We start from the raw sequence: 15,246 nt of genomic DNA, 5'->3' as shown, positions 1-15,246 counted from the left end.
TTGGTTTAAATGTTGAGTTACACCAAGCTTTCACTTATGAATTTTGCCAAAACTATAATTCAGAATATTATGTCAAAAGCCACGAGTATAATATTAATACTAACTTTACAATTTTTACATTTATAAGGCATCCCTTAAGCAATCTTTACATTTCTATTGTGTTTTGAAGCCCAACCTACAACAATTCAAATAATCGATTTAAACCTTTGAAGGAAAAAAGAATTGGCTTCACATATACAATAAATTGTTCATTTGTCTACTTCTAGCATAATTACTATAAGCAATATTTGGTTGTGGAGTTATCACAGCATTATTACTCCTAAATGCCTATTACCTTTTGACCTGCAAAAGCAAATAAATCTATAAATTTTTCAAACCAGTGTTTTCCCAAGTGTATACTTGTAATATCTATTTAAAAAAAACATAACAAGCTTTTAGAAGTATGTGTGCTAATTGTACTTTGATTACTTGTGTTATAAATGGAAATAGTTATTCAAGTTCTTCCTGCAGGCATTGATATTATAAGAAACCACAATTACAGATACTCTACGTCATCTGTCTTCAACAGAATAATTTTTATTAAAAATTCAGGATTTAAATAAGATTCCACTTTTATTGATTTCACTAAATACTCAGTTCACTAAATCACACTATCGCCTTGCTTTCTTTGCTTGAGGTGTTTCATCGCTCTCTGGTAGACTCCTCTTTAGTGGTACGTCATCTTCATCATCAGGATTACTTTCAGGTAGTGGTGGTAAATTAAGTTCCTGACAGCGTTTGATTATGTATTTCTCCAACCGGTATCCAGCCCTGCAGAGTTGAGTAAATGAATAAATAAATATTTACATGCTTATGTACAGTTTAGGCCCCTTTCAAAAAATATTTACAAAATAAAATTTTCATCTTTCAAAAAGTATTAAAATATTTAAAATCGTCCACAAACCACAAAAAGTGGTTTAACTTTTTTTATAGAAACAATATTAAAAGTTAATGAACTTAGTAAATATCTCATTACTTTTATGAGTTATTCCCTTCCCATAATAGAAATACACCTACTTAGCCACTGGATGTGTTTCCTGATTGTATGTGTAACAGTTATGGAAGACCAGCGCTACATCTGAGAGAAACTCTTCATCTTTTGTGTACTGTCCATCTTCTAGCTTCTGTTTTACTGTGTTCAGGTCCATTGGAGTGGTTATGACATCTAGATAGTCAGGGACCTACAATTAAAAACAATTTAATTGTTACTTATTCTTTTGGTTCTTCTAATTTTCATAATTTAAGGATTAATATGCATCAAAGCTGGAGGAGTTTTAAAGGATAAAGGTAAAATGTTGAAATAGGGTGCAAATGGTGATGTGATTAAACTCAATACAAATCTTACATCATCTATAGACACTGGTTCAAAGAAAGGCCAGCTGTCCTTGTGTTTTAATGCATCTCTCAACAAATGTTGTAATTCGTCAGTGTGCAGTTTCACATCGTGTTTCCCTCTTTTCTTTCTATTGCTGGAATCATCTGAAAATTTAATTATAAAATTAATTCAAGTAATACAAGATCCGTGCTAGCCAAAAAGCTTGAGTGTGCGACTATCATTCCCGGCTGTGCACCACTGAATGTTCTGTGGATCTAAAAACTTTATAAACTCACCATGTACACCATTAGTAAGTGAATTCTTTCCTCTTTTAGTTAAACTGCCATTGAAATCTTCCTTCGATCTGAAAATAAGGTATTATGTTGTTAGTAGTTTAAGTATTGTTTTACCGTAAAATAAAATCAAATCAGTATAATGTTTTATTTTGAATGACCCTGTCTTTACATTACAGTGTTATTTCAATTATAGATAAAGTTAAAATATAATGTTTGAATACCAATTTAATGTTGCTGGAAATTATGTAAATGCAGTAAAGTAATAGGATGTTACAGAAAGATCCTATTGGATTTATATAATATTTGTGAAGGGAAACTCACTTTCTGCTTCGTCTATTATTTCCATTAGCCATTGGCGAAGGTTCTTTGCTGCCCCTTGATCGCTTTGACTTTAATCTTACTAAAGCTGTATTGAATTCACTATCTTCTGAATCTAGAAACAATATTTAATATTATTTTATCAAATACCAGCTTTGGTTTTTTTTTCTTTAAGAATTTTTACGCAACTGGTTTGCGGTACATAGAAAAGTGACTTAATAAAAGTTGAAATTGAATAAATTATATTAACATAACGTTTACGAGTTAATTCAAATTAGCAGAATGGCTGAAAGTAATAAGGAAAGCATGCGCATACGCCATCGAATTGTCAACTGTAAAGTAAGGACAGACTATAGAGGAATATACATTTTCATAATAAACAACAGCCCCCCAAAAACTGTTTATATGACTGTTTTAAACGACAAATTATAAACTAAAAACAGCAAAAGGATATTGGAAAATAAATTTAGATGGATGTGCTAACGCCATAGCGAAATAAAAGACATAAATAATAGTTTTAACAAAAAAAATCGAGAAAAAGTAGGCAAATGACATTGTTATACCAGGATATTAGCAATGTTAAGCAGGAAGAAAAGAGATGTTAGGCTGAATGCTGAAGAATGATGATACAACCAATGAAAATGTCAAATGAAGTACCAGGAGATAAGCGAGTGATAGAACTGGGCAACAAACCCGTCGAGTAGGATCGCTTGTGCAAGTTGCGCGCGTACTGCTGTATCGAAGACATGGCCGCGGCCGCACAACGACGGCGGAACGCCGGGGCTTTACAAATTATTATATTATTAGCTTTAAAACTAAGTACAGCAATTAAATATTATAAATAATCGCACTAGTGAAGCTGAGACTTAATTAAGTTTACATTTAGCCTCATACTAAATACAAAGCAAAAAATACAGCATAGTATAAGCAACATATGCCATTGAATTAAATTTGTCCGAGCAAGATTTTTTGTAACCTCCAACAATTTTAAGACCAGGACTCCGATATATGGAACAAAAATAAGTGAAATATAAATTGTTCCGTACTAAGGGAAAGACCACTTTACTAACACAATTGGGCAACTAAAAAGAGAAATAAATAAAAATTACCTCGTGATTGAGGAGGCGCCAGGCACTCGGCGCAGGTCCATCTCTTGGCAGCTCGGGCTAAGGGCGGCTGAGCGCACTCCATGTGGTACCTGTTGGAACAGGCGACGCAAGTGGCACCCAACTCACCCCCACTTCCGCAAGTGGCGCATACGCCGAGGGAAAGGTCTTCGTCGCTGAAACATTTGTTAATAATAATTAAAAATAATACATATATATTATAACGAATTATCTAAAGGTCACTAAATAATAATACTAGTTTAGACATAAGTTCTGTGACACCATTTTAAATGTATTTCGTTAGTAACCCACTTTAAGTAATATTTGTATATATACTCTAATGCATTTCCACTCGTTATAATTATTATGCTAAAATCCACACCCGAAATTAGATAAACATTTGTGTTACTAAAATTGACGTCTAAGAGTAAATATAATATATCAAAATTCTTGTTTTACCTATCTTCATCCCCTGGCTCTTCCATACTCTCTTCCGTGTAAAGTTTCCTGCGTTTACGCGGTGTTTTTTCTTTCGGCTTACATTGTTCACAAAACCAGTCGCCATCAGGTACTTTCTGTAAAACAATTAAATATATAAGTAAAAAAGATTAATATATACACATTCATTAATTTATGTAAATGTTTTCATACTTATGGAATTAACTATTAAGTTTGTTATGGAAGAGCTGGGAACCCTGACACAGTTATTTTTTACATATTATATTATTGCATTATAAGGTGCATGATTAATTATTAATAAACACATATTTATTTATTTTAATCAAACTGCCCTGATGCAAATTAAATGTCTATCTAAAATGATGATATGAATAATATTACACGGAACAATACTATTTACCTGATATGAAAGCCCAGACTGTAGCATGAAAAATTGTTACAATATAATAAAAATGACAAAGCAGGAAATACGGTGAAGTAGTAACAAAACGTTATCAATCTATTCTCATGAAAAACTTCAGAAGGTTCAATAGGCTGACACTGAAGTCTTTTAAATGGACGTTTTTATTAATCTAACCACTCATAATTATCATCTATAAATGTTATAGGATTAACCTATAACATTTATAGATGATAGAAAAAAGAAAACTGCTATTAAACTTTAATTTAACAAAAACGATTGTAGTAGGCAAGTACAAAAGAGTAACAGAATTATTTTATTTTATTGTCTGTATGTACATAATATATATGGAGAAATGGATGGAGGAAGCAATGATCCAAATGGAAAGTTCTAGAGAAAGCCTTTACCCAAAAGGGGCCCAGACTGGAAAACACAAACTAACTAACTATAACTTACATCCATCTGATTTGTAATTTTTATAGGATGGAATTAAAATGGCTATTATTATTATAAGTACATCAATCGCCATAATACAGATACTTTAATATTTTAAAAAACTTACAGTTAACTGCGGTTTCAGACAATACAAATGGTGTCCCTTATTGCACCCATCACACAGCAGCATGTTATCGGGATCCGTGCGTCGTCTGCACAATTTGCAGCTCGCATGAAGCACGCTCGCCGCCCAGCAGACGCTCGCATCGATCACGAACAGGTGGAGGGTCAGGGCGGCGATACTTCGGGACTCCATGAGAGAGACTTCCCACCTTTCTAAGGCATCGAGGTCGCACGGTTTGTTTCTGGCTTCTCGGTCTTTTCGCTCTTTGTCGTCTAGACCTGGAATTCATAATGTTTATATATAAACCACCAACAATGCGCCAGAGATTTTTTGTTAGATTAAAGAGTGTCACTAAAAGGTTACGCGCCTAACAAATTTTGTTTCTCTATTAAATGAATACAAGGCAGTTATAATTTACATTAGGGAGCGTTCAAGTATTACGTCACGCAATTTTTGGAGATTATTGACCCCCCCCCCCCCATATAACGCACCGTAATGTTTTTCTTGTACACAAGTATAGTAAAGTTACATAATTATTATGTGGTGTAAAGTTGAAAATAATAATAACAATAACGCATAATTCAATTCCCGCCCCGAATCGTAACGTTTTACAAAAGGACCCCCCCCAAATTCACAAAAGCCCTTCATGGGATTTCAGGGGATGGCTTTTAATGGCTGTGTTTATTATAAATATTTAATATTATAATACCTATTATAGATAAAAGATTTGATTTTATGTTTGTGATAATTGTGCTCATAAATTAAATAAACTTTAAAATACTGACACGTTCATTATCAGTAAGTGACTTTAGGCACATAACAAAAAAATTATAATAATTGAAATTGAACTCACCAAGTGGCCTTTTAATATATTTGTGATGAATTCCCTGAGAGACTTGCAATAAGGCACTCGCCAGACCTCTGATGACTTCAGACTTTGTATCTTCAACGGGTTCCACCTTGATTCCATTCGATTTGGGTGTCTCCAAATAGTATACCGGATCCCTGTATTTGTTCTTTGGTATTTTTATTTCTGTTTCCTCTGTGCCTGAAAGAACAGTATCCAATTAGTTACATTACCTAACAAAGGAGATCCGCTGAGGCCACAGAGTCTAGGAATTGGTGAGTAGGCACAACTGGCCGACTTTTTAGCTAAGGTTTAAGAATGAAACTAATGTAGATGCGTTTTCTTTATTGCAATAAGATTTCGGAATCAGTAAACATTAAATTAAATTAAACTTTTCCCTATTTTAGGGCCAAAAAAGTTGGAGGCCATCTCCCGGACAGGGAGAGCTTCTTACAGAAATTAAATTGTACATATATATTTATTATTTTACCATGTATGTGTCAATAAGGTTATATATAAATAAAATTATTATTATTACTAAGTGTCAAAAATCTTTGAAATTATATTCTTAATTTCAATTAACAATTCAGGGTTTATAGTAAGAATAAATTAGTGAGTAAGACTGCTACAAAAGCACCTGTTTATCTGATTTGTTTACAATTTCCTTACCATTGGGTATTCGTAAAGTTCCGTCCGGTAGATGCGTGTCATCTCTAAAGGCTTTGTTTGGTCCCCAGTTCAAGAACTCGGCTTGCTTGTCGTAACTTCGTAACATTATTGTGCCACGCCAAGCTTCACGGTCCTGATAGTAACATAATATTTATTTAAAACATTATCAACACGACAAATAACTAAATACACTGAGTAATTTTGATTTTCTGAATTTTAACGTAATTTATATCTAATAATTCTCAATACTTCATTGTTCAGTATATACATATATATTACATACATAGTTCTGAATAACATACCTTAACTTTAAGCGCTCCCAAGCATCCGTGATGAATCTTCTCCTCCAGTTCCAGGATATGGTCTCTCAGAGCCAGCTCTAAAGCCTCCTCTAAGGAGCACTCCGGGGGAACCACTAGAGAAGGTCTGATGGCTCGACGACGAGTTGACGGCGGTTGCAAGGGAGTCTGTTAATTATAATTAATAGATTAAATAATTTAATTTTAAATAATCATAATTAGACTGTCCGTCTGATCCGTATGAATCTGAATACTCTTCAGTTTTTTAAAGGAATTCTAACCAATACGTAATATATTAAATAATTTTTTTTTTTTTAAATAGTTTCTTATTTTTATTCAAGACCCAAGAGAAAAGTCAAGTCAAATACTTTTGCATTTTGACATTGACATTTAGTATAATTGCAACGAATCAAAAACATGCCTAATAAGTTTTTATTATAGTTACTAAGCAATTCACACCTAACAAATTGAAATGATAAATATTATATGGGACATTACTTAATACTTACTAAAAGATTTTTTTTTTTTTTTATATAATAGGGGGGCAAGATACTTCCCAGAAATGTTTTTCTGTATAAATACATGCTTTTTACATTGTAAAAGTGTCGTTAGGTATTGGGTACTAAAAATACCTGTGCTTTAGACGTTCCATTAACTGCAAACGGACTTTTAGCCAAGTGTTCGATGAGCGAGTTCCGTTCCATCTCCAGCGCATGTTTGAGATCTGCTTCGCGAATTCCGCGTTTGTTGAGGGCCGCTATGAGGGCGTCTACTTGAGCCTCGTTTGTGTACACCCACCATTGCGGACGCTCGCTCTGGAAATCATCATTTATCGCTTTAAAATTAAGTTTTACATCAAGTCTTTAAAGCTTAGTTTCTTTTCTTTATAGTTTGTCTTTGGTTTATCAGAGCGACTAAAAATGTATAGTAAATCACCCCCCCCCCCCCCTGTTACTCGCCGTAACGTTTTTCAGTAACCAAGTACAGTACTATACCTGTATAGTAGTATAGTAAAACGTTTCATGACCACCTAGTGACTCTTTAGTTACTATTATGTGGTGTAAGTCGAAAAAAATATTAACAATAACGCGTAATTTAATCACCGCCCCGCATCGTTTTACAAAACATATAATATATATATATATATATATAAAAACATAATCATCACATACCTTTCCATGCACATAGCAAGTGTTAGCGTCGGCCGTACAGACCATCAAGTCTCTCAGCTGTTCGATGCTGTCGGGTGACATTTTAATATTGACGCCGTTGACGTGGGCCAAAGGCTTTTTGGGGGAATTGCCGCGAGAATTTGAACCAGACTCGTTTTCTTTGTCACTGCCTTCTGAGGGAAAATTATTTTACACAGCTATTAATACTAACTAAATTAAAACTAATAACAATTAGCAAGAGCAGTAGTAGCATCCGAAAACAATTCAGTCGCCGGTGAGTACACCGGTCGATTGTGTACATATGATATTGACTTCTATTACTTTGGAACAAGGTGCAAAATGCAAGTGCATTGTTTAGAGCCCTTAAGATTCAATGATTCGGGTGATACGACCACTGGCGAAGATCTGTACGCGCATTATTAATTTGGGAGTACTGTACTCGCCTATTAGATTGACAAATGAAACAGATTCAGAAATCTGAGGCCCAGACCTAAAAAGGTTGTACCACTGATTTTTCTTATTTATAACAATTAGAATGAATATTAAATTAACTATCCGGTCTTTAATTTGAATTTCCTTTGTTTAATTATTTATTTAATTTTTATAGAGGAGTAGGTGTGCTCTAAGTTTTACGAACTTAGTAGAATTAAATGAGATTTCTGTAGAGAGCGACGGCATTGAAACTGACCTTTCTCCTTAGCCCCCGAGTGGTACAACTCGGTGACGTAGGCCAGCAAGTCCGCGGAGTCGGTGGGCGTCCGCTCGGGCAACGGCACCGGCTTGGGCCTGCAAGTGCCGCGGTACTCGTTCCCCGCCTCCACGAAGAGGCCACCCACGCGACGCGAGATCCAGTAGCGGTGGAATGCTCGGTCCATACCTGCAAACATTTTTCTACGATTAATACGTATTAGATGTCTTTGTTTATATAAAGTTAGTAAAAGCTAGTGAATTCGATTTTTTTTATAAATATCGGTTTAACAGGTTTTAGAATGGTCAGATTCAGAAACTAATTTAATGCGAGTTGTTTTTGACTTACGGGAGACATGCAAATGAAACCTTTCATTTAAATTTATTTTATGTTTTAAATTACTCTTGCGTTTTAGTTTTATTTTCTACAATCAAACATTTATTTTTTAATATTATTGATGTATAGTTGCATGTCGACATGTACGTTAATTTACCTATCTTTCTAACTGGTCACCATCCTACTTTGAAAGTCTAGAGTCTAGTATTATTAATAACCTAGCAATTTAGAAAACAAAATATATAATTATCTTATCTGCAATTAAAAAACTAAATTAAGTACATCATTTGAAAATTTACTTCCTTGCAATAATTATTTTTACTTATAATAAACACAATATCTTACCTTCACAAGATTTTATTTACAAAGATATCTTACCCAGATAGTTAGTAAACTCGAACAGCTGCATCTGCAACTCTTTCGACTTCTTCTCAAATTCAATCTTCTTCTGTTCGCTCTCTTTAGTTATCTTGTCAATATCTTTCTTCATTTGTTCGTCTACTTGTTTCGCCTTATCTCCCGATAGTTTCTGTTCTTCCTTCTTGGCTGCTGCTTCGCGACGCAGTTCCATTCGAGCGGTCGCCAATTGTGGCTCACGTTTACGTTCGTTTATCTAAAAGAAAATTTAAAAAAATCAATATTTTTTTTTATATATTTTATTTAGTTTAATTTCTTGCAAAATAATGCAAAGCAAAACATCATAACGCACCCGTGTATAAACTATAGATATTAATTATTGTCATATATGCACATCCAATTAAAATAGTTTTATTATTTTTTTATGTTTTAGATATACTATGAGATAAGATAGAATTAATACTATCTAATAGTAATTCTTGTAATTTTATTTTTGTTGGCACTTCTTTCACTTTCTTTCATACTTTATCCTTAATATTTCTGTTTTTTCCTTACTAGGATTGCCTGGAAAATATTGCTTGGCCGCCCGTTGCATTCGAAATAATTTATATTTTTTGTTTTTTTTTATGTAACAAATTTAAATGAAATTTACAATAATCTCACCTGAAGCAATCTGTAAGCCTGCTTAAGATTTTTGTATTCTTCAAATTTATCCTCCACTATGTCACGAACAGTCGCGTAACTTAACACTTGGTTCATAAGGCATTGCAGAATTGCGAATTTATCATCTGAAATCAAATAAAAGTTAAATTAAAGATAAAGTAATTCTGTTTTGATTTGAAATTTGAATATGTGAATTCCGTAGTTTTTGAGAATTTAATTTAATTGGTAATCGATATATAATCTAAATTATTAAGTCCAAATTTTAATATTTTAGCGATCTAAACCACTTTAACCGATTCAAGTAACTATTTCATAGAATTCAAAACGTATAAGGCTAATTCTCATTGGTCTATCTAGGCTTTAAGTAATAAGCACACACACACACAAGTTAACTTATACGTAACTAGCGACCCGCCCCGGCTTCGCACGGATGCAATGCTGATACTAAATTCAAAGTGCTATAGAGTATAGGGAGAACCGCGGCCTCCGACGCGCTGCGTCCCGCAATTATTAAATTTGTAATATTATCGAAAATATTCATTTAAATCATATGCTGTAAAGGGCCATATAAATCTATATTAAATCAACAATTTATTTAAGGTATTTAATTAGATAAGGATTTATGCTGTATTGGTTAAAATCGCTTCGAAAATTAGCCATTATTTGTCGTAAAAAGTAAATGACAAAAAAAAGTTATTGTGGGTTATCCATAAGAGATAGACATATACCATCATGGACTTTTCTGTAGACCTTTTCAATGTTTACAATACTTAGTACATCATTTTGATAAAACTCGTAGGGTTCAGCCTGCGTTTGCAATGTAAGCGGAAAAAATGTAATTATTTACGACATCACATTAGAATCCTCAAAAATAACAGTACTTCTCCACTATTTAATGGATGTTCGTATACATATAAACCTTCCTCTTGAATTATTCTATCTATTAAAAAAAACTGCATCAAAATCCGTTGCGTAGTTTCAAAGATTTAAGCATACAAAGGGACATAGGGACAGAGAAAGCGACTTTGTTTTATACTATGTAGTGATAAGCAATAAAACTTACCCATCGGCAAATCGGCAACATGTTTCTGCGTGAGTCGCTTGAGCAGCGCCGGCCTCTGTATCCTGAGATGGAGACCCGGATCGTCATTGGAGCTGTACCCACCGCGCTGGTGATACCGCCAGGCCACACAACGGCTGCCTGCGGCGCTGCCGGACGACAGCAGGTGAAGCCTGGAAGTCATTATTTATTTTGGTCCTTCGAGCCGGAATTAATCAAGTAATACAAGATATAACGTATTACCATATGGCTCAAGCCAATTGTTTTTTGCAGAATGCACGAGGTATACGATATATATAAATAAGTGAAGATTAGTAATATAAATGTTATCTACATTATATGTTTATAAAAAATAAACCAAAAATATTATTGATAGTTAGTACATAATGTCATAGCTGTTTTATAGTACTCTCACAAAGGAAATCACCTCAAAACCTCGCTAACAGTGGAAGGATCCAATGGAAGCTTGCTAAGTGGAGTTCCGAGGTAAGTCTGGGCCCACTTACTAGCGCGAGTCGCTAGCTCTATTGCCCGGTTTACGCCCATCTCTGTTTCTTCACTATTTTTTTCAACTAAAAATTAATTAAAAAACCTTACTAAATGTAGAGATTAAAAGCCACAAGGTTATATTTTACAAAAATAAAATCTTATAAGTCAAATTCAAATATAAGCTATGTACACATAACAAAAGACATTCATCAAATCATGTTACCTGTGGACTCCTGAATGCCTCCTTTCTCATTGTATTCTTCTGCTTCATCTTCTTGCAATGAAAAGATAGCACTCAGAAACATCTGTATTAAGTCACTAAATGATCCCGCTGAATCTTTTACAGTTAGGGCCTGAAAAGGAAAAAGTTGAGAGACATTAAATTATTCTAAACTTTTAAATCTATATTATTTATATCCTCTATTATATTAGAATGTGTAAATTTGTGGTTATATTTGGATGCATAATCCTGATATAATTTGACATATTAAATAATAGTTTTTTTTATGGGAAAAGACAAACAAGTAGACACTTTTTAAAGTGTTAAAGCACCATAGCGACGATGGGAACATTACAAGTGTGTTGCATGCCCTTAAAAGTAGAGAGATATTCATGCTTTAGAGGTATTTTCTATGTAATTAAAAATGTCAATAAAAAAAATCTAATTATTGTAATTTAAAACACTTTATTCACCTTACGGAAAGTATCCCAGTCTAATTCATTGTGGAAAACATCTTTGGTCTTGAGCACTTCAGCGTAGGTATGTACAAAGTCTAGCACAGACAGGAAATCACCAATGTGTTTCGGCTCTATGCCTTCTATAACTACTGGCGTACCCTTTGGTAATACCTGAGGAATTTTAAAATTGAATAGTTCATGTTTATGAAAAACCTTCAGTAGTAGACTAGAATGAAATAAGAAAATTTGACACAACCAGTAGATAGCTATTTAAAACAATATGAATAATGAATATACAAATAAACAATATTATTAATTTGATAACCAATTGATGTTGGGCTGTAGTTTAACTCTACTGGAAGCATTATTAAAGTTTTAAAGCAGAAAAGTATAAAGCAGTACCTTATGGTCTTCCAACTCTAAGTCATCCTTGACCTTCTGCCATTCCTTCATATACGCCATCACACGAGCTGTCTTCTCCTTTTTCTTGGCCTTTTCATCTTCCTTTCTCTGCCTTAATTGTTCCTCAGCTCGACGCATCTTCATTGCCAGTTCTTGTGCATTCTTTCTAGCCTCTGGATTTACTATTTTTGGTTTACTAACTAAAGTTAAAGGAATGTTTAACATGACAGTAAAATTCATGAAGTTATTAGTGCCCACCAATTGATTTTAAGACTGAATAGTAGTTGATAAAGATAGTAAGATAAACAACAGGAAGTAGTAATTGAAATTCTCTCAGGTTTTATTAAAATGGGTTCAGTGGCTAATGATAATATTAAATTATAATGTTAGTCACTTTATTCTACATACCATCACTTTTGTCCGCCTTCTTCACAAATTTATCCATTGATTCCTGTCTGCCCTTTTGTGGGCTCTTCATGGACTTAAGCTTGGAAGCGGATCCAGGTTTTGCCTGCACCTTGGATGTTGACGGAGACATTAACAACTTCTTAGATGGAGGGAAAATTGGTGGTGCTCCTGTGAATATTTGGTCAAAGTGGACTTTGTTGATGTTGTATTTCTCTATTGCAGATGCCTGTAACAGGGAAATTGAAATTATAGTATTATTTATGCAATTATAGCAAGTTCGCTTTGTTTGAAATTTTGTTATTTGTTTTAAATTGTAAAATTTGAAATCAATATTTTTTTGTCATTTGTATGGTTATCAAAGCACTTGAATATTGAACAGGTGAATAAATATAATTTAATTTATTTATATTACTGTTTGACTCAATGGGGTAAACATTAAGGGAAAAAGAGCAGAAACTAGAGCTTCAAGCGGTAGGTACAGTATTTTATGGTAAGAAATAGTTTATATTAGAGACCATTTTTTGAATGGGACATATCTTATTAGATTTAACTTATCTTATTAGCAAAGCAAAAACTGAGATTACAAACCAGTTACAACTACTACACCATTAAACAGAACAAATTTATTATTAATTAACTAATTTGTTTTATATTTGGTACAATAATATTACAAAAAAATCTGGCAATTTATATAATTGTCATTACAGATGAATTATTACCAACAAGACATATCTTCCAGGCAACCAAACCGACAAATGGAAAAAACACACATATATATATATATGAAATAAGATAAAAAAATTAACTAGAATAATATAACAAGGCAAAAAATCAGACCTTTATGGTAATAACAGGTCCCATTTGAACAAATTGTTTAAGAAACAACCTGTTTTTATCCCGTGAATAGATGCCCTTGCGTCGTCTTATGCGTTCATAAGGTGCTGTTCCAATTTGGCCAGTAGCTGATGAGTCACTTTCATCATATTGTTCCACTTCATAACAATAAGCAGAAGCAGGTAACATTGTTTTGCTAGAATAAAACAGAACAATTCTAAATAAACTTTTTCAGTTTTCTCCTAATTATTATGTAATTGGTTGTATTAAACTATTAATTTGGAAAAATTAATAGATAAACAATGAAATGTAGCAACTGGATTTAGCTGGTGTTAAAAAAAATTATAAGCTGGACTTACTTATCTGGATGTTGTGTTTGAGAGTCAACAGATAAGATATGGGCCTCCCGCCAATTGTCACCCTCAAGGCAAGCTTCCACAGTCTCCCCTACAAAGTATCTCTCTCTCACATAATTAAACACATCTTCAGACATCTCAGCAAAAGAACTCCTATTGGTTTTGGTTGCAAGGTAAAGTATTGGTATTCTTAGTTCCATTGGGAAATCTCTTAGAGATTTCCTTGCAGCTTTTTCAGTTTCCAGAGCTTCAGCATACGTCAAATTATTCTTTCCCGTCATTTCACAGGACCATACCATCGAGTTAACGAGAATGATTCTTTCACAGTACTCCCTACAAACAAATTGAAAAAAGTTTGATAAATCGCAGTAGAACACAACGCGACGTGATAAAAATGAGAAACCTCATGTCACGCTCGCGTAACTATCTAAGAAGCCGCACGAAACAATGTCTACGGCGTGCTCAAGTGATATCTTAGAAAGAGTAACGAAAAAAAAATTAAATGCGCGAAAATTATGTACCGACTAATACTTACTCATAATCCTTGAATATCTCATCGGTGATCTCACAGTGGAAAACTTCATCATCGTCACGCAGATACCCTGACGCCGATGATTTCTCAAAGGCTTTTCTTTTTAACAGGGGCATGTTTTGAGTTCGCGGGTCACAGCGGTGGGAAAACTAGTTACAATTCGATTTCTTTTAACACTTCACTCCTATTTTACACAAGTTTGTACGGCGCATTGAAAAACACAATTCGATTTGTTAACATTAGCAAATTATTAGCATTTATCAAGACTGGAAATGTAAAAATTGTTGCGTGGTTTCAGTTGACAAGCCAAAAAACGGCGCGCTAAGCGCTTCCTTCTACGCCAGAAACATATGAACTGGGTTGTCAGGTGAGCAAATAATACAATTAGTAGAAGCATTTAGTAGAAAATTTTCTGTATCTATTTGTATATTCAAAAATTTACGTAATATATTGAAAATCTGTTTACTTTTAATATATTAACAATTATCTTAAACTACATATGCAAACCATTTTTTATTTAAAATAACTAACGGAACAAAAATTTGATATGCCACTATTTTCGAACAATAAATGTCTTCCGGAAACTTGCATTAAAATCACCTTTAAAGAACAATTAATTAATTTACTAATTATAATCACCTATGGGCGATTTAAATTACTGACCCATTTAGGTCACTTATTTTAATCGTTTTTCGAAATTTTTGTCATTGTAAAAGCGAGTTTCAGTACTAAAACATTTAAACAGCTAAATAAACAAAAATTAACGTATGCTGAAACGGTTACAACTATTTCTTTTAATTCTAAAATGAAAAATTCTTATTTAGCGGAATACTAAATTTCCAAGATTGGAATCATGACAACCCTTGAACTTTTTGATTTTATAACTAGTAGTAATTAAGATTCCAATTTAAAGTGAGTAATGATGAAAATGCAACTTTCAGTTGAACAAAAATTTAAATCTATA

The 15,246-nt window shown here is 33.4% G+C and overlaps 1 protein-coding gene across 9 annotated transcripts; it reads right to left on the bottom strand.

Moving 5' to 3' along the window:
- Positions 1 to 573: 573 nt before the first annotated feature.
- LOC125054446 (bromodomain adjacent to zinc finger domain protein 1A) lies at positions 574 to 14,631 on the bottom strand. Of its 9 annotated transcripts, none has more exons than XM_047656344.1 (27): positions 14,286 to 14,631; positions 13,754 to 14,083; positions 13,398 to 13,590; positions 12,561 to 12,786; positions 12,153 to 12,352; positions 11,766 to 11,921; positions 11,296 to 11,425; positions 11,011 to 11,155; positions 10,587 to 10,756; positions 9,524 to 9,648; positions 8,882 to 9,116; positions 8,168 to 8,356; positions 7,480 to 7,652; positions 6,940 to 7,122; positions 6,311 to 6,475; positions 6,009 to 6,141; positions 5,346 to 5,540; positions 4,496 to 4,770; positions 3,934 to 3,951; positions 3,534 to 3,649; positions 3,078 to 3,250; positions 2,626 to 2,751; positions 1,972 to 2,083; positions 1,651 to 1,718; positions 1,385 to 1,518; positions 1,057 to 1,220; positions 574 to 810 (listed from the first exon to the last, which is right to left on the bottom strand). In XM_047656344.1, exons 1-27 carry the CDS (start codon positions 14,396 to 14,398, stop codon positions 651 to 653), a joined length of 4,407 nt encoding a protein of 1,468 aa, XP_047512300.1. In that variant the 5' UTR covers positions 14,399 to 14,631; the 3' UTR covers positions 574 to 650. The 9 variants fall into 9 exon arrangements, with proteins under 9 accessions (XP_047512300.1, XP_047512305.1, XP_047512301.1 ...); XM_047656349.1 differs by having other exon boundaries at positions 2,662 to 2,751; XM_047656345.1 differs by having other exon boundaries at positions 7,480 to 7,649.
- Positions 14,632 to 15,246: the final 615 nt, after the last annotated feature.

Source organism: Pieris napi, chromosome 12 (genome assembly GCF_905475465.1).
Source record: "Pieris napi chromosome 12, ilPieNapi1.2, whole genome shotgun sequence".
NCBI lineage: Eukaryota > Metazoa > Arthropoda > Insecta > Lepidoptera > Pieridae > Pieris > Pieris napi.
This window is presented reverse-complemented; position numbering and strand designations above follow the sequence as displayed.